Genomic DNA, 18342 nt, shown 5'->3' on the forward strand with positions numbered 1-18342 from the left:
ATGTTTGCAGTTTTTGTTAATATGCTACCATTTGCTGTTCTTTACAGCACTACCAAGACAGAATCATGGGATGAAACCCTCCAGGGATGGTGACTCCACCACTTCCCTGGGCAGCCTTTTCCAGTAAAGAAATGTTTTCCTGAACCTGGCCTGACACAACTTGGGGTCATTTCCCCCTGTCCTACTGCTAGTTACTTGGGAGAAGAGACCAGTATGTAATTGCCAACTCTCTTCATACATGATCCATTTTGCTAATACTGTTTTCATTCTTTCAGGAATTCTATGAACATACGAAAACACTTTGGCAAGATGAAGGTGTGAAAGCCTGCTATGAGAGATCTAATGAATATCAACTGATTGATTGTGCACAGTAGTGAGTATTCTGTTCTGCTTTGTATTGACTGCTATGTACAAAAATTGTAACTGAATATTAATGTCAGTGATTTGGATGTTCCTGATGGTTACTTTTCCTTACCTTGGAAAAGGAGTGTATGCTGTGTAATGAATTCTTGGTAGTCACCTCTTCAGAGAGGCAGGAAAAACTAGTGTTTAGTTAGAAAGCGATATCCATACTGCAAACCTTGCAAATGCTTCCAACACCTTTATGCAGTAGACAATTGTATTGTCTCAGAGATCAGATCTCCTGCTTCTTCCACTTTCCAAATGACAGTTTCAGATACTGCAGCAAGTTTTATTGAGTTGGAAAGTAATTTGGTGTGAAACATGCCCATGTTTATAGCTTTTGTCTTTAGTGTAGTTTGTTTGTCTGAGAACAGAGATGGAAACAACAATCATGGGCAGCAGCCTATGATCAGTCACCAAGACTTCTGCTTGTATACCTTTGTGCACATATCTGAGAATGATTGGTTCTCTTTTGCTGTTTATGCCACTGAAAATTAGGGTTGCCACGAGAGACTGCTGCATGTTTGCAGTTGTTTATCACATACAGCAATATAGTATGGTTCAGAACTGTTTTATGGCAAGATGTCTGTGATAATTGTGACCATCATGGCATTTCTGGTGTGTATACTCAAGAGCTGCAGTACTTTGGAATATTAATGGTTAAAAAATGGTTCTTTGTTAGTTTATGTTCTCTCTATTTTTTATAGAGAAGCTAAAAATAAGGTTTTAATGGTCAAGTAAATGCAGGTTTCTCATTTCACATGATGGTGCACAACTGCAGTTTGTCTGTGACTGTGTCTCTTAGAAAACATTTGATGAAATCAAATTTGTAAGGTTCTTCTTTTGTTCTTTTTTTTTTTCCTTTTTGTTTCTTGTTTAGGGAGACATAAAGGTAAATTGAAAATTAGCTCTGTTTGAAAAGAGACCAGGGAGATAATTTTACTATGACTTGCACAGCTCCAGGTCTTTAGGAGCCTCTTTGAAGTTTTGCCATTGTTTCCAGTATGAATTTGTTTGATGTGTAGCGATCTCTTTTGCATAAGTGACTAATGTTTGATCATTTGGTGTGGATCTTTTTGCAAGTTTGGTTGCTACAAAATAAAAAACATTGCAAAACTTTCATTTTCTGACAACTATCCAGTAAATGTTGTCTTTCTAGTTTAAAGCGGATAGAAATGGGGAAAAACCCTAGTTCTCTTTCTGATAGTGTTTTGTTTTCCATTTGTTTCTGGTCAGTGTTTGTTAATAGTCAACTTCTATGACAGGAAGAAGTAAATATTGTTAAGCACTAAGGAGGTTTTGTGTTGCCCTTTTTTGGAAGAGGAACAAATTTTGTTCTGTTCTGAATGCACAGAAGAAAGCTAAAGTTCTTATCATCCCTGATTGCTGGACATTGACTTTTTCATGGGTCAGCAGGGGGTTGGCCTTCATGATGGTTTTACCATCCTGCTCCATCTAGTGGAACACTTCATTCTACATCATGGACTGTTGAGCTAAAAATAAACCTTGTACATTGCTGAGAAGTTACAGCTTTTTTTTTCCCCCCTAAGATACTATTGCTGCTGCCTCCTAAAAATATTTCATAATTCCATTATTTATTCAATTTTATGGTCTCATTTTCAATCATAAAGATGCACTTTTAACAACAAAATATGCAAATTAAGTTGCAGGGTTTTTAATGGCAAAATATTTGCTTGGATCTTAATTTTGAAATTCTGAATGTGTTTTTATGTTATTGCCATTTCAAGGGGTCTGACAAGAGTTACTTCCTGTAAAATCTGACAGGATTGATACCTTGAAATTAACTTGGTAAGCACACTCTAAGAATGTATAGTGAAGGCAAAATATAAAACGTAGCTGAGAAATAACCAAGCGAATCCTATTTTAATTTCAATGTGCAGGCTACTATCATTAGGGCTAATAGAAGTCAAAAGAGAAAGCTGAGCAAACTGTGTTGAAGTTTTCACTTCTTTCAGAGAAGACTCTTGGATTCTAAATGCCTTTCCATTTGAAGTTTCTGTTTAAAATGAGAAAGACGTGCTTAAAGTGGAAGGCAGAAAAATGCCTTTTCTCTTTTAAGATCAATCTCGCTTCCAAAAATCCCTTCTTGCTCTTGGAGAGTTGAATGAATTCTTAAATACTAATAGATTCATTGTTCAGTGCATTACTTTAATATTCTGAACAGTGTTCCTTTTCCACAAAAATTAGCTTTTTATAGCTGTGTCTACATGATTTTTTTTTTTTTAATTGTCGTTTTGTGAAGCTCATTTAACATTCTGCCTTTTTCTAAAAAGAGCAGGGGTTTCACTCTTGAAAGTGACACAGTTTTGTGTAGGAAGTTTTGCAAGGAGTTTGTGCTGAATGTTTAAAAATCAATTTTGTCTGTATTCTGGCAGGGAACAGTGAGGAGTGAGTATCTCAGAGGGCTTTGTTTGGCTTTCAGAAATGTTAATATCAAAATGTAATTAATTTCTGTCGCTGCCAAACCTGCAAGAAATGTCTGCAGAGCTTCCTCAGGGGTCTTGAGTTTAGGGTCTGGTCCATACTGCCTGTCCTCAGGGAATGGGCACACTTTACATGGCTTGTGGTCTGCTTGTGTGGCAGCTGTTCCAGGCAGCAGACTGCAGCAGCACCCGGCATCCTGCCTGCTGTCCTTCGGGAACTGGCCCAAGTCCTTTCCCTCTGCTTATTTCCACCTTTTCTTAAAGGTGTGATGGGTGACAGTGAGGTACTGGAAAGGCCATAATGACTTTACCTAGTTCCTTTCTGTTCAGCATTGCTGTGACAACTACTCAGCTTTTCATGGATAAAAAATGGTTCTCCATGTAGGCAACTTAGCTATAGGCCAGCAGAAGGTCCTGTCGGTTATGGGCTGTATGGCATAGCTGTAGGATGCTGGAGCTCTTGCAGAGCCCTTTGGGAGCTTGCCTAGATGAACACAGCAGGGCAGGGAGGAGCCACTTAGTGCCTGGTGTCCTCTCCCAGGAAAGTGGGAACAAATAAAATTCCCAGTCTAGCATTGCATCTTGCCTAACCTGAATGCTGGTATATAAAGAGTCTGACAGTGGTACTTGTTACCTGCTCCTGAGCAGTAGCTTAAGCTCCAACACTTCCTACTGACTCGACACAGTTTTTCCATGTCTCCCCATAAGAAGTTAACATTAATACCTGGTTTTATCGTTGCTTCACCAAGTTCCTGGTTACATTAGCTCAGAAAAGACAGCTTTCCCCAAACCCACAGGTACTGTCCTGACTTTCCATTTAAACTGCAGTTGGGATCTTTAGAGGTGTGAAGCTGATAGGCCTCACCAGCAACCTCATCTGTTGGAGAGCCCTTCTGGTGTCTAGCCCGTTATCCTCCACCTCGCTGGCTAAACGCAAATGTCACTTCAGAGGAGCCCTGGTCATTTTGAAAGAGTCCCTGCCTCTGCTCATCATGAGCTTTACTGGAATTCCTGCCCTTGCCTATCTTATAGTCTCAAGGGGCAGAGAAAGGAGACTATTTCCCTATTCTTAATTGGACTTTACCAAGTAATTTCAATTCTGCTTTTAGAACGTTATAGTCTGGGAGGTTGTCACAAGTTTCTGTCCAAGAGGTATGTATTTTATCTTTGAGGAGGGAGCAGTTTCTAAGAGGAGACCAAATCTTGTTGCTCTTGCATCTTGTGGGGATGTATACAGAACAGAACGAATGTTTTAGCTGAAGCTGCCACATGATACCACTCCTGGCTAATAATAAACAGAAGAATGCAGAAGTGCCTAGAATATAGAAAACCCCAATGGTGATAAATAAATGATTTACCATCCTTCATATTTCATTCCTGAAGGCACAGGATTGCATTTTCTTTACAATATATTACTTAATATTATGAAAATAGGAGTCTTTTCCACTGTAATGTGCCAAGACCTGCTTGTCAAATCTATGCCTTCATGTCAAACATAAACAAATACGATCCCTTTGAAGTTCTGTTGTTGCTAATAGTTCTATCTCTGTTTTCATTTGAGGAGCCTCGTTCTTAAAGCCTCACAAACATGCAGCAGAGTAGTCAGAGTAGGTTCTCTTTGTGGCACAAGGGCACAAAGGATGCTAGCACCATCCTGTAATGTTTGACCCAAAGTCTGCAGATGTCTTGAAGAAAATTGCTTTGATGTCAGTAGCCATTGGGTTAGTTAAGTGGCAAATTAAAAGCAAAGCATGGGTACACAAGCCTCCTAGTGCTTTTTCTAGACTTGCTGATATTAAACTATGCCGACAGATCCTTGATTTTGTTTATTTTTTCTTCGCTTGGCTTAGTTAGGCTCTTTGGCCACCAGTTTGGTTTTGTGCTTCATTTTACACTGTGCTTTCTCTCCATATCTTCTAGCTGGTGCTTCCTGGTTTTGGCTGGGGTGGAAAAGGAAGTAATGCGAGAGACAGCCTTTGCAGCTCATTTCACACCCTCCAATATCAGGAAGGGCTGGAAGTAGCATGAGGGAGCCCATTCTCACGCTATTTCCTGCTGCCGGCCAAGCCGGCTTTTCTCCTGCCGCCTGCCATTTCAGGGAAGGAGTAAGCACGGGGAGGTGGCTGAGCTAGGTGCAGGGTCATGTTTCTCAAACTTCAGCACCAGCAGAGCCACTCTGATAGCTTGAAACTGTCAGGCTGCTCTAGAAGAGTTTTATGAGGAGTATTTCTTAAGATGTTTGTTTTTAAAATAGTTATCAAAGAAAGGAGGGGAGTGCAGCTATTAGCTGACTGCTGTGCAGGGCTGTGAAAGGATCAGCAGATGTGGACACACTGGTTTTTTAATTCGTAATTTGTTATGGGTTATAAATTCTTTATATTTTTATTGAGATTTATGGTGTGTTTTATTTCTAGATTTGCTGACTTGTAGTGAGCAATTAAGAGCTCAGATCTGAGTAGTTAATGATTTTCTTCCATGTTGATTTGACTTTGTGACAAAGTTCCTTTTGTGGCACATGTAGTAAAGTGAGCTTGCTGAAAGTCTCACCTTTGTGAATACAGGGGCTGATTTATCAGTGCTACTACTGTTAGTCTAGTTCCTTATTCATGTTATTTATTTTTTTTTTTTCTTTCTACTTTCTTTCCACCCTGTGATTTTGGCAGAGTAGCTGCTCTTGTCTCCTCCAGCTCTGCAAGCTCTGTCTGCGTGCTCACATTCAGCACGACAGGAATTTCCCTGGCCTCTATTCCTGGCATAGTGGAGCTTCTTACGGACAGTCACAATTATATTGTTAAGCATTTCCATGAGGAAGAATAGTATTCATGTTCCTTTTTGCTGATCTAAAACTGATGAGCTTGCCTAGTGCTCTGTGAATTCTTTGGCAAGCCAAGCAATAGACCCAGATCATCCTTCTAATCCTTAGTCTTGATTATAACAGCCACCTTACTTTATTCTGCAGAACGTAGAGATAGCTGAGTTACAATCTTCCCCCTACTCTTATTCAGCCTGAGGGAGTAGAGAGACATGTTTTAAACAAAGTTAAATTTCAATTAAGAAAAAAACAAATACAGCACAAATTATATTTTCAGTAGGGTACTAGGTGCAGAAATAGGTTGCTGTAAATGATGGGAGGCAGAGTAACTCCTGTCTTTGCATGACTTCAGAGAACTCACTACCAACAAAATGAATCCAAATATGTAAGTAGCTGAATTACACCAAACTGCTCCCTGTTCCTGCCCTTTCTTGCTGACTGTTGATAGCAGGGATGTGCCTGCTGGCAAGTGCTGTGAAAACCAGACTACCTAAATTTAGCCAATGAATGGTGTATGAATCCAACACATGTTCCCACTGTTGTCATAGCTAATCATAAATTCAGAATTTCAGGCTACACTCAACCCCAGATAGACTTCTGTCTTCAAAATAAATTACATCCTAGTATGAAGTAAGATAAAATAAAAGGTGTCCTGGCATAGCTTGCTTGAATCTTACAAATTTGGAGCACTAATAAGTGAAAATACTAAAAGTGGTGAGCCATAATGGCAGAAAGCCCTTTACAAATCCAAAATGTGAATAATTTAGGAAGTCACACCACAGGCTGTATAGGGTTGTGCAATACCCACTACATCATTCTGAATTACTGCAAAAGAGTTTAGCTCTGTGCTCCAGGAATTCAGTTTTTGCCTCCACTTTGACTCATGCTGCCATTTGTAACCCTCACACCCATCATCTTCATTCATTTGCTGCTTTTGTTTCTCATTTGTTCCACACTTCTTTTAATGTGTCCATTCTTTTTTGGCCTTTGGCTGCAGGTAGAGCTTCCTTTTTGTGACTAGTTGTAAATATTAGGGATTGGCCATCAGGTGGAGGCAGGGCTGACCTCATCTGAAGAGTATGAAAAAGTGGGGTTGAAACTTTTTCCACATTTTTTTGACCCAGTCCTGTATCCAAAAGGTCACACTTTGCCTTTCAGTTTAAACGTGTCATTTGCTGATGCCTGCAAGAGTTACAGATAAACCATAGTACAAGTGTTCATGGATGCCTGATTCAGTGAAAATGGGTGTTCTTTCCTAATGTGTTACATTTGCTTTCCCATGCAAATGGAGCATTTGCTCATACAGCAGCTATTCCTTGGTTTCAGTAATATTCACATGCAGATTAAGCACACGCTCAAGAGTATTTTTGAGACTTTGATGTGAATGTTGACCTTTGATTTGAATAAAATCTATCCATAAAATAGTATGCTTTGTCTGTGATCATAAGTAGGAATCAACATGATTTGTCCAGTAGGTTGCTGTTTTCCTGTGACAGATAAATTTAATTTTGAATGGCACATGCACATCAAGCCAGTGTCACAAAGGTAGGACTCAAAAACAAGTGTACTGGCATTGTAGTTAGCTGGCGAAGAATACTGTGTTGAGTGCAGCTGGTAGTTTGCTCAGAATCTATCTCTTAGCTAGTATTTTACTTCAGTAATCTGCTTTAAACCCAAAATTGCTGTTATTAAAGAATTTGGATGTATGAGTAACTGCTGCTATGTAAACCTGAGAATGCTGCAGCTTCATAAGATAATTTTGTACTAAAAGTGTTTGGCTGCAGTTCAGAATTCTGTAGACAGAGTTACTCAGTAGCCCAAATTCTTGGTTTGCCTGTGCTCATAAAGTTAATTAACACAGAGTTTAAAATAATTTACTAAAGAGAGTAACACATTCTTTGTTACAAGTGTTAAAAATAGCAAACTGACTTATGGTAAAGATTATTATCACCAAATAATTTTAGACATTTTAATCAATGAAAATGACAAAATGTGCATAAGCCCTGAGTTACCTCTTTCAAAAAAGAGAAAATAAGATGATTTGGGACTTTTTTAAAGCATCATGAGCACATTTCTGTAACTGCTCTCAGGTCTATTTGGTTCAGCAGTATCTGTAATTCTTAGCCTACATATTTCTGATACCTGCCCATGTTTCTGCTTTGTTCTTCTGTCACTGTGCTCTGCAAATGTACAAATTCAAACATGCTGGAATTGTGGGTGAAGGGGAGAAGTTGAAATGCAGTGCAGCAAGAGATGAAATATAAGTAAAAACTTTCTATTAATTAAACTTCTGTGAATTTATTTATTTTAATGGCAATAGGTTCCCCATTCTTTCCCACTATTTCCTTTTCCTGTCCTCAAAGTTTTTGCCATGGCATTAATTAATAGCATTAGAGAATGCCAGAAACAGATGGAAAAACATGTTTTGTCTGCTAAGGCTTTGGAAGAGTTACTGGCAATACTGTATTAGTCTCTGGCTGTTGATAGGTACAAGTATGTAATAGAATGAGAATTAGAAAACTAGACTGGCAGGGTGCTTCTTCTGCACATGACTGTGCACACATATGTTAAACCTGAACTTTAGGTATGCATAATATCTAAAGAGTTACTACCTTGAAAAGCAATGTTTCCAACTTCAATCAAGGAGATGTGTGGGGCTGATTGTTACTTGTTATTTCATAAATAATTTTCCATGTAATTAAAATGATCAGTATTCTTCAAATAACTAATATATTAGTAAACAGGATTTTATGTGTGTATTCAAAGCCATGACTCAATGTGCAGTCCATTTTGAGTAATTAATTAGTATTGTTATATACCTGACAAAAAGTAATTGAAGAAATTAGCATGCTGCATTGTTACACAAGATCATTAAATGCTGCTGCTAACACAGCATTACTACACAATTTTATTTTTATTTCATGATTGTAAAGAGTAAGAAAAATTCAATAGCCTGGATTCATCCTTATAGGAACTCTCTTAAAGTAGACAGAGTTTCTCCTGCTGGGAGTTAATTCATTAACAGCAGGTTTCACAAATATCACTGATTGCATAGATTCCTTGGTGTGCTGCTGAGCAGCCTTTCATCTGCAAGCGATGCCACGCATTCCTGGGGCGAGGGGATCTCACTGTTGTAGTAAACACCATACCAGACTGCTGGTGCAGAGCTGATAAACACACAGTCGGTGCATTTACCACAAGACAGGCCCAAGGTTTGACAAGGTTTGACATGTTCAGAAAGTCAGTTGGCAGAGCTGCATAACTGCTGAAAGCTCAAGATTCCTTGGCTTGCCTTCACTGTCTGTGGATGTTGCAGCTGGTATTGTCCTTTTTTCCTGTGCTTTTTACAATTTTCACTAGGTGCATAATGAACTTTTCAATGGGAGGGAAAGTACAACAAATTCACCCTAAAAATAACTACTTGATGCAGGTGAAACTTCTCTAATCTCACCTCCCAAACTTTGAGTAAATTTGGGCCATTGAAATAGATTGCTGTGTACACAGTATCCTTAAATCCTGTGGGATTTGTGAAGGCAGGTCTGTGTTTTTGAATTAGTTGGGATGAGAAGTTAAAATAAGGGGGGGGGGGGGGGGCAGTATTTGTATGAGCTCTGTAAGGTTGTCATAGACTTTGGGGTTTACCATTTTAGTTTTAAAAAGTTAATGGTATAGTGGTCTTGGGAGTACCATAGTGATGTAGAAACTTGATGCTGTCAAGTGGAGAAGCAATCAAAGCAACTATTAACACTTCTATTAGTTCCTGAGAATTAATTTTCACTCACCCTTTCCTCCCATACTTTTGCAACTTTCCTTTTTGCAAACAGCCCTGAATGAAGTTTGTTTTGAGCTGGAATTTGAACGAACAGTTCAATGTGATACAGAAATAAGCAAAATAAAAGTCTTCCATACAGGCTGAAGCTGCCTTCCCTAGGAACCCTTCCTGCAGGAGAAAGATCTGCAGGCAAAAAATACAGGGCAAGTTATAAATAAATGCTTGAGGAAGTGAGAGAGTGTGAGGTTGATTGCATCACTTTTGCATTACCTGTGTAACTGCTAGGCTGACATTCCCTGGGTGGGTTTGGTGGCAGGAATGCCATGATGGCTGATGCTGGTCCTGCTGTAGGGTGCTGGTGTGGGAGTACCCCCTCGGGTCTGGCTGCTGCAGTGGAAGCCCTAATAAATGCTGCTCCAGCAGGAAATGGCTTATTGAAAGGGTGTGCTCTGATGGCAGTGAACCTGGAGCAGGTATGACTGGTATTTTTAGGATTTTGCAGTTTTATTCACCTGTGTGGATGAGTTAGCTGCTGGATCTTTCTGCCTGACCTTGGGATCTGCCGTTTCTGATACTCGCGGTCAGCAAAGCACAACAGCTCTGAGGTGGTTGGTTTTTTTCTGAGAGCTCCTATTGCTCAAGCTGTATTGCTGCTGAAAAGGAGCATTTCAAGATTAGACGACAACAATTAGCAAAGTACTTTTGTCAAGCTAAGACCTAAAAAGTACTGTAAAACCTCATTAAAGGTCTGCTTTTAAAAGGGCATTAGAAGCAACAATGTTCTGAAAGATAGGAGGCAACAGAAATTTTCTGATACAAGGATGAAAGGAGGCCAGTGCACTTACTGGTACAATCTGAAAGCTCCAGGTTCGATTTGCAATTATTCCCTGGGCTGAAATACTGCAAATATATCACTGCCAGTCCCAGGGAGAGGGAGCACTCAGTGTTTGTTGACTTCTATGTTCTCTCCCTTCTTTTCCTCTCATGTGAACTCTGTCATTCGATGATAGACCCAAGCCTTAAATTTTACGTTTCTTTTCTCTTGAGTTCTCACCTGCATTCACAGGTATTTCTGAATTTACTGTATCTGAGAGACCCTTAGCAAAGATGTCTCTTCAGTACCTTTTCTGTAAATTTACCAACAGGCTCAAAAGTTTATTGAGACCATGTGCTTGCATGCAGAGAACATGGTCATAAAATCCTTATTTCAGGAGAGGCAGGCTGAAAATTAAAAAATAGGTTAAGCTCATGTTAGGTGAATGAGTTTACCAAACTGAAGCTGCACTGTAATAGTCTTTAAGTACTTCTTAATATCTGTGACTAAGAAATAAACTGAAAGGCAATTGCTAACTAATTTTACATGTGACTAGGAACAATTTTGTAGGCAGGATGTCATTGAGAGGTTTTGTGATTTGAAATAGCATTTTTGATCTGATTACTCTGTATGGTATGCATTGATTTTTGTAGCTGAAATGTGCTTAAATCAGTTGTTACAGTTTAATATAGTACTGGGTTAACTGTACTTGTAATTAAGTCTTCAAGATATCCACCATTAAAGCTGAACTGAAGTGTATTCATTATGCAAGTGAGGGTCTGGGTGGTAATTTACACTTGGAACACGTTGGCTGCCCAGTAAATTTTCTGTGAAGGCTGTGATGTGCCTTGGGTGCTCTGCAAGGTTCCCCATCCCCCAAAGGGCTTATGTAAACTGCAGCACAGTAAAAGCAAATAGAGGGTTATTTTTAGCAAGGCTGTTGCAGTTGGGGGAGGGAAAGAGCCTTGGGTCCTGGAGGAGGGTCTGCCAAGGGAGTGGGGGGGCTGGTGGGAGCCCCAGTCAGCCCCGTTCAGGTGGCCAGGTGGTACTGTGTGATCTTTGTTGAGAGAGTCATGTTTCTACAATAAAAACCTTTTGAAGCACAGGTAATTTAAATAAAGAATTGAAAACGGCAATATACATGCTAAATCCCTGCAAATTCTGTTAGCTTGACATTTTTGTTCAGTGTTGATAATACTTGCAAAGTTGCTGAAAACCATGTCTGGAACACACTGTTCACAACTTTTGCTAAGGCATCTCAGTTGGATTTTAATTACCTATTTATGATATTATGAAATCAGGGACAGTGTGGAAAAGTTAGGTGTCTCAAAGCTTTGTATCTGGCAAGGCAATCTTACATAGCTTCACAAAGATGGTGTCTGCTCTCTAGATACTCTTTCATCAGATTGAGTCTCTCAAGAGTGAGCCAGTATTGCTTGGTTTGTTGTTTTATTTTGGTCTTTTCATTAACTCTGCTTATCAGTATGTGTGCCATGAAGAACAGATTTTGGAGTTAAGGTGTGCAGCCTCACATCTTCTCTGGGTTCATCCTGAATGGCCCCACTTCACCAAATTTACTGAAGGATTCATTGTTTGCTTCTCTTCCACAGAGCTGGACTGCTTTAGAATCCTCACTTTTTGTTATCAAGGGGACAGGCTTGGATGAAACAGTTACCTCATTTGTAAATGTGTGTACATCTTCTTCCAGAATATAAAAGCTCACATCTGCAAAACCCCTTGGATGATTTTGGACAGTGTGAGGTTTTAAATAAAATCAGATGAGTGAAGGATGTTACTGGTACTAATGCCAGAAAGTATTGCCATGTCATCAAGAATCTAGACACAATCAAGTGGTTTTGTAGAAGGATTGAGAGGATGGATTTAGAATGCTACGTCACATGGAAATGTTGACAGTAGTGTGTAATCTGTGTATTTTCGATGTTAGCTCAGCTCCTCTACCCCTATTAAGTTTGTTTCAGAAATAAGGCATGTAGTATCTATGAAGTGTGGAACAGTCTTAAGTGAGTATAACATACTCATTATTGTCACAGTGTGTTATCAAGGGAACCAGTAATTAAAATCTCTGTTTTAAAAGAGCTATTTAGAGAAGAACATGTGAGATTATAACTCACTTTATTGTGATTTGTGGCTCGTTCAGTAAATTTGCAAATATCAATTTGTTGTGAATTCCTCCATGCTGTTTCAGAGCTCTTTGCTAAGTGAGATCCGTGACACTTAACCATTGCCTCTGGAGTACTGTAGGGCACTGTCTACCTCTCCTCCATGGAGCTGATCTGCTCTAAGATCCAAGCAGTTTGTTATCATTTATCATATCACCATCTCTCTTCAGACATTACGAGCTCTGTTTTCCTCTCCAGCTTCTCCTCAAGCAGGCAGGCTGCAAGTTGTGCAACTGTGCAGAGGCATTCCCTGCTCTTATGGAGGGTGACTGGGGAACAGGCAGGGAAAAACAGGGTAAGGCAGGACTGGACAGGTCAAAGCAGAACTACTTTCATTAAACATAAAAAAACCACCCAACACACTCAAAAAAAATCCATCAACCAAACACCAGGCTTGGCCCTCAACCAATTTTTAGGATCAGAAAGGTGTTGAGCCATTTCCCAGTTTAAATCTGATTGGAGCCAAGCCTTAAAAGACGCTTGGGAAGCTGTAGTTCCACTGCTGCTTAATTGCTTCTTGTTTTGAAAGATAATTAGGAACTTTATTTAAAAATAGTAACTTTAGCGTTCAGTCCATTAAATTTGTCACCAAGATAATTTCATTAGACTCCCAGCTGTTTTCATATTGGAATTGTGAACTAAAAATAGGTAGGATTTCTGCTGTTCTGTGCAGAGCCTGTTACCTCCATTTCAGCTCTGACTTTCATTAATGATGTGAAATGTTTCCTTCTCTCAGAGCTCTCTTCTGAGTTGTATTTAAGCAGGTCCTGCTAATTATGCCAAAAATTGTGTTCTGTGGTTTTCTGATAAAGTCACGTGGCTGTAAAGAATATGAAACTGATTTCCCTCAAGACAAGTCTTACAAATGAAAGATTAGTGCCGCACCCAGTACACTTTCCTCCTTTCACCAGTCTGTAAGAGGTGTTTGTAGTAATTCAACAAATACCTTTTAAAACCAAACAAAACATTAATGGGCACAGGTTTGTTACTATTATTAGGAAGGGGTGTGATTTACCCTGTCAGTTCGGCTCTCATGAGCAGTCTCTTTGTTGTGCATAATGGAAATCACAGTGTAGATTGTGCAATAAAGTGACAATTACCTTGTTTAGGTTGTATGAAACACAGCGTGTTTTTGACAGAAAACCCTGTGATTAGCAGAATCTGTACAAGTGCATGCTGCTTTTATACATACATGGATTGCAGGGCAAATCAAGTTGTTGTATCCATGTTTAAATTGTGTTTCTTAAATTTTTAACTGCTTGACATTTAATTCTAACATCCATACCACAAAGCATTGTAATGGATTAATGCTGGACATGCAGAAAGGCAAAGCAGATTTTTACTCTACAGAGTTATGCGCATATATGTCTTGGTAAATGTGTGGCAGTTTCCCCGTGTGCTTGCTTAGAAATCAGTGATGCATTGGAAAAGTTGCACCTTTCAGTTGTGATGTTAGCTGAAGATTTTTTTGTTTTCTTTCTTGGGATATGTTTGACTGTAACTCCATTAAATGTCTGCTGACAAAAATGAATGCAGGCAACAGGAGGAAGTTCTGCTGCAGAGCAGTGTGGGCCTTGGGTGGATGGCTTTTTCCTTTTTAAAGGATTGGTTTTCAGAGCCACAATCAAGAAAGTCAGTGACCCAAATGTAAATTGCATCATCCTTTACCTTTTTTTTTTTTTCCCTTCCCCATTCTATTGTCTGTAGGAAAGAAACCGAACATTTTAAGATGTGTTAATAAAATGTGTCTCTCTCAAATGGAAGTGGCCTCATTCAAAGGAAGTTCGTTCTCTGGATTTTTGTAAACATTTGCTTATCTGCAGAAGTACTTCTGCCCTTAAAACCTGTATTTAGATGCAGTGTATAATTCTGGCATGGTTTATTAGCATCTCAGATCTTTCTTAATTTTCTCCTGTGCTTGTTGGCAGTCTGTTCCTTGGACTTCCTGTGCATGTGCATTTATACAAAGAAGATAACTGTAGATTACAAGCTGAGGCTGTAGGATCTAAATGTGGGTGAGATGGGGTGAGGGAAAAGTGCCATATTGAGAGCTCTGCACCTGTCACGGGTTTTGAGCATCAGAATCAATACAGGGCAGCTAGTGTGTTCAAGATGCTGCAAAAATGACTTAGGCTAGAAAATGTAGAAGAAAACAGAGAATGGCTATATTTGGTACTTGCATATTCTTAACTTCAGTTGCTGTGCTGAGGCACCCTTTCTTCTGGTGAATCTAATAATTTGCTGCTGAGTAGAGGAAGTGGAGTTAAAGTGCTGTAGTGTGATAAAAGCTGTGTTTCACATGTGGTTATAATGTTTATAGACTGGATATGTATAAGCACCTGGTAGGTGTAAGCAATGTAAGAACACACCTCCTTTTCACCAGACCCTCTGAACTCTCTCTTCAGACTTCTCCGTATCTGCCCCATCTGATCTGAGTCTCTTCCACCTTGCAGTCTTTGCTACTGTTCTCAGTGGAAGCCATGAGCCAGAAGCTCTAATTGTAATGATGTTGAACAAATGGAAGTCTTGGAATTGTCTTTGGCACCATTTAATCACATCATTTCTAGTTACAGGTATCAGAGCAGTAGCTGAGCCAGTCCAAGCTACAGCTGGGTCCCTGTCATTCCACCAGAGCTGATGTGTACCTCTGCTTCCTAGCACAGCTTTGGGCTGCTCCTTTATTACCAGACCTGTGGGTTCTAAATGTCTCATACCCACTTAAGTACATATTTGAACCAAGACTGCAACATTGAAGGGTGCTGATGCTGTATATCCTTCAGTGCATCTTTACAGCAAGAAACTATAAGAGGGTTGCTGGGTTTATGTCTTTGTGTAGAACAATAGACTTGAGTATTGAGCAGAGTGTTGTAAAGGTGGCCAAAGCCCCAGCTGGGTTTGTAACCCCTTGACATACGGTGATGTGGGAATACATACTACATTTGGGGGAGAGAAATACTTTCTTAGGCCCCTTCTCATCTTTCTCACTGCAGCAATTCTACCCATCATTTTTTGTGTCTGGTTTAGTTCAGTTCTTCTCCTGAGACTGTTTAAACGTTTCTTTCATGTGGAAGAGGAAATTTTTAATCTGTTAATAAATAATTTAGGTTTAGGGTTTCAGCCATATAAAATGCAAACATGAGACACTGCCCTCTGCAGACAAAGAGATGGTCAAGATATGTGTGTCCTCTGCTGTAGTCTTTCAGGTTTTAGTCAGCCAGTGGAATTTGGAAATTATCTGGAACTTGAGTGCACCCCTTGGGTCTTCAGTTTGACTTCTCTTTCCCTCAGGTTCTCTGGTGCCCAGCTGTGATTGAGTGGAGGGGGGTGGGAAGTCCACCCACTTGTGGTGAAAAAATGAGTTGTTATTCATAGCTTTGTGACTTTATTTTCAGTGTAATGAAATAAAGTATAAACCAGCATCACTGGAGTTTCAGAATTGATGCCCACTGAGATGAAGTTCTTTTCCACCTCCCAGTGTGTTTGTTTCACACTACCTGCATAGGCAGACTTCACCCACACCATTTTGTATTTGTTTCACAACCATAATGGCTAGAATTTTTCTTCTGACCTTGCTCTTTCCCTCCATCCCCTGAGGATAGGGGAGCTAAAGTTAAGATTTCCAGAGAACACGGCAGTCATTTAAATTTAGCAGAGTTTTTTACGGTATACCTCAGTGCAGTGGTTCTCTTCAACCTCAGAAAAAGTGTGGTTTGTGGTCAAGGCTCTGGCCCTGCTTTGGGAGCACGGAGACCCAGCTCAGAAAGGAAGGATGGGGCTGTGAGAGAAGACTCCCTGCCTAGGCTTCCTCAGTCCTTGGCCTGTGTGTAAAGTCTGCTGACAAGGAGGCTGGTGAGGATGCTGAGACTGCAAGAGCACTGCATGTGTGTCACCTTTACCTCCTGAATCTTAGTATTTTCCTGAGTATAAGGTTCCATTTCAAGATAAAGATATTCATTCTGCTGCTGAGAGTTTTTGAAGTTGTAATCCTAAAATGATTTGTTCTATTAATAATATATTTAATATTTGTTTAGATAATTACAGCACTTTTATGTAACTGTAATAAATAGAATCAATAAAGCTAGTTCAAAAGAGCTAATTCCACCTGAAGCAGCTGCACTTCCTTGTTGTAACATTGTTTCAAGCCACTTAGAGATTAAGGGATTTTAAAAGTCCTTCCAAAATTTCCTCTCACCTAATTTTTCCTGTGCACATTCACCCAAGAACTTTCTCACATGTGCACATCCATCCCACACACACATACTTGCACACTTGCTCTAGTGCTGCCTCAGTTCCGTGTTTTGCAGCACCTGACCGCACGGCTGTGAGTTGGTTAACTGTGGTGGAAAATCTCTCTGTGCTGAAAGCAGCAGACGTGACTCTTGGCTGAGAGAGGAAACAGGCTGAGGCTGTGCCTTGTCAGGGATTTTACTTTTCCTGTGCATGCTTCGTTCTAAATTCTCTGTGAATTTAATCATAAAAGCAAGCAGCTTAGCAAAGTCCATGTTAACATATAAATTTTGCAAATGTTAAAATATCTGATGCCAATATAAAGGCTATCCTTTTGTCTGTTTTACAGGCACTCGAATGATTAGAGCTTTCAGTGCTATTTTTAAGGTCTTTTATAGCCAACCCTCTGTTTTGAGAGATGAGAACTGAAGGAGTTCATATTTTTATAATGACTAAAATTCTGCTCCAGTTATCAGGTCAGTGGGGAAGAGAGGAAGAAGTGCTAAAATATTTTATTTAAAAGATTCTGAAATGGCATATCACTTGCTCAACTAGTGCTGCTGGTGAGCCTTTGTAAAGCCACAGTATTCTGTGAGGTATCCATTTTAATTGTAAGCTTAAAAGCACTGAAAATTTGAATGCATTTTGGGGAAATATGCCACAGTCAGTGACTGTGTATTGATGTTACCACAAACAACGGGTGAGTGAGAACATGAAGGTGGAGAGTCTGTGTTATATTTTCTTTTTGAGAGTAGCAAAAATCTCAGCAAAAAGCAAAATCATGAGACTGGGTGAGTGACAGTTCTTTTTGTTTGATATTTTATGTTTCTATGAGAATAAAAGAGGACTGTGCTTTTTCAGAAACATGGTTGCTCCCTGTGAATGGCTTTCCCACAGAAGGATTATGGTCACCTTTATTGTTTGCCTTTGAATTTGGCTTCAAGCTTGATTTCTTGCTCCTTTTATCTGCTGGAACGTAATGTGTACCAGGGAGAGACAAGCACTTCTTCATTTTATTGTATGGCAAAAGAATGCAGAAATACATATGTGCAGACAATGCTTTTCACAGTAGGCAAAGATTAGTGTCACTGTACTACTGTAAATTAACAGTATAAAATTGATACTGTAGCTCTGTCACGTGTTTGCTTTAAAATGAAGTTTTCTAAGTATATCTGGATTTAATGATCAAGCAAATGCTTTCAAGAATAAAGAATAGCTTTATGTTACAATTAATTTCAGAACAAGAGGTGTGCTCTTTATAGATGCTTTTAATACTGGATGCCAGATTGTGTGCCTCCTTTTGCAGAGGCCTGGAGTTGTTTTCCCAATGTGGAAAAAGAACATTTTTTTAAACAGGGGAGGAGGGGAGCATGCCTCTAAGAAAAGCAAGATCTGAAATGCAAGCTGCTGTAAGCTGTTTAAACTGTCAGCTCCCAAACAGGTATTGACAGGTAGTCCTGTGAAGACACTGTGCCAGTCCAACCCTGAGTGCCTGCAGCAAGCATCACGTATGATGCTGGCATAAAACAAACTAAACATTTGAGCATCCTGTGAGCAGGAGAGCAGGATAACAGCCAAAACTACTGCCTTTTTTCAAAAGAACCTAACTGCTAACAAAATTCTCAGATAGTATGGTGCCGAAGCGGGCCAAATCCCAGCACTGGATTAATATCCGTGCATGTTAATTCTAT

General features: G+C 39.6%; 1 protein-coding gene across 2 annotated transcripts in view; it reads left to right on the forward strand.

Moving 5' to 3' along the window:
- The window catches only part of GNAS (GNAS complex locus), a 146768-nt gene that overhangs the window by 111189 nt on the left and 17237 nt on the right, over positions 1-18342 (forward strand). For both annotated transcript variants that reach the window (XM_054173737.1, XM_054173738.1), the window contains exon 5: positions 276-373. In XM_054173737.1, coding sequence (XP_054029712.1) covers positions 276-373 — 98 coding nt within the window. The remainder of the gene's footprint in view (positions 1-275; positions 374-18342) is intronic.

The sequence above is a fragment of the Dryobates pubescens genome, chromosome 26 (genome assembly GCF_014839835.1).
Source record: "Dryobates pubescens isolate bDryPub1 chromosome 26, bDryPub1.pri, whole genome shotgun sequence".
NCBI lineage: Eukaryota > Metazoa > Chordata > Aves > Piciformes > Picidae > Dryobates > Dryobates pubescens.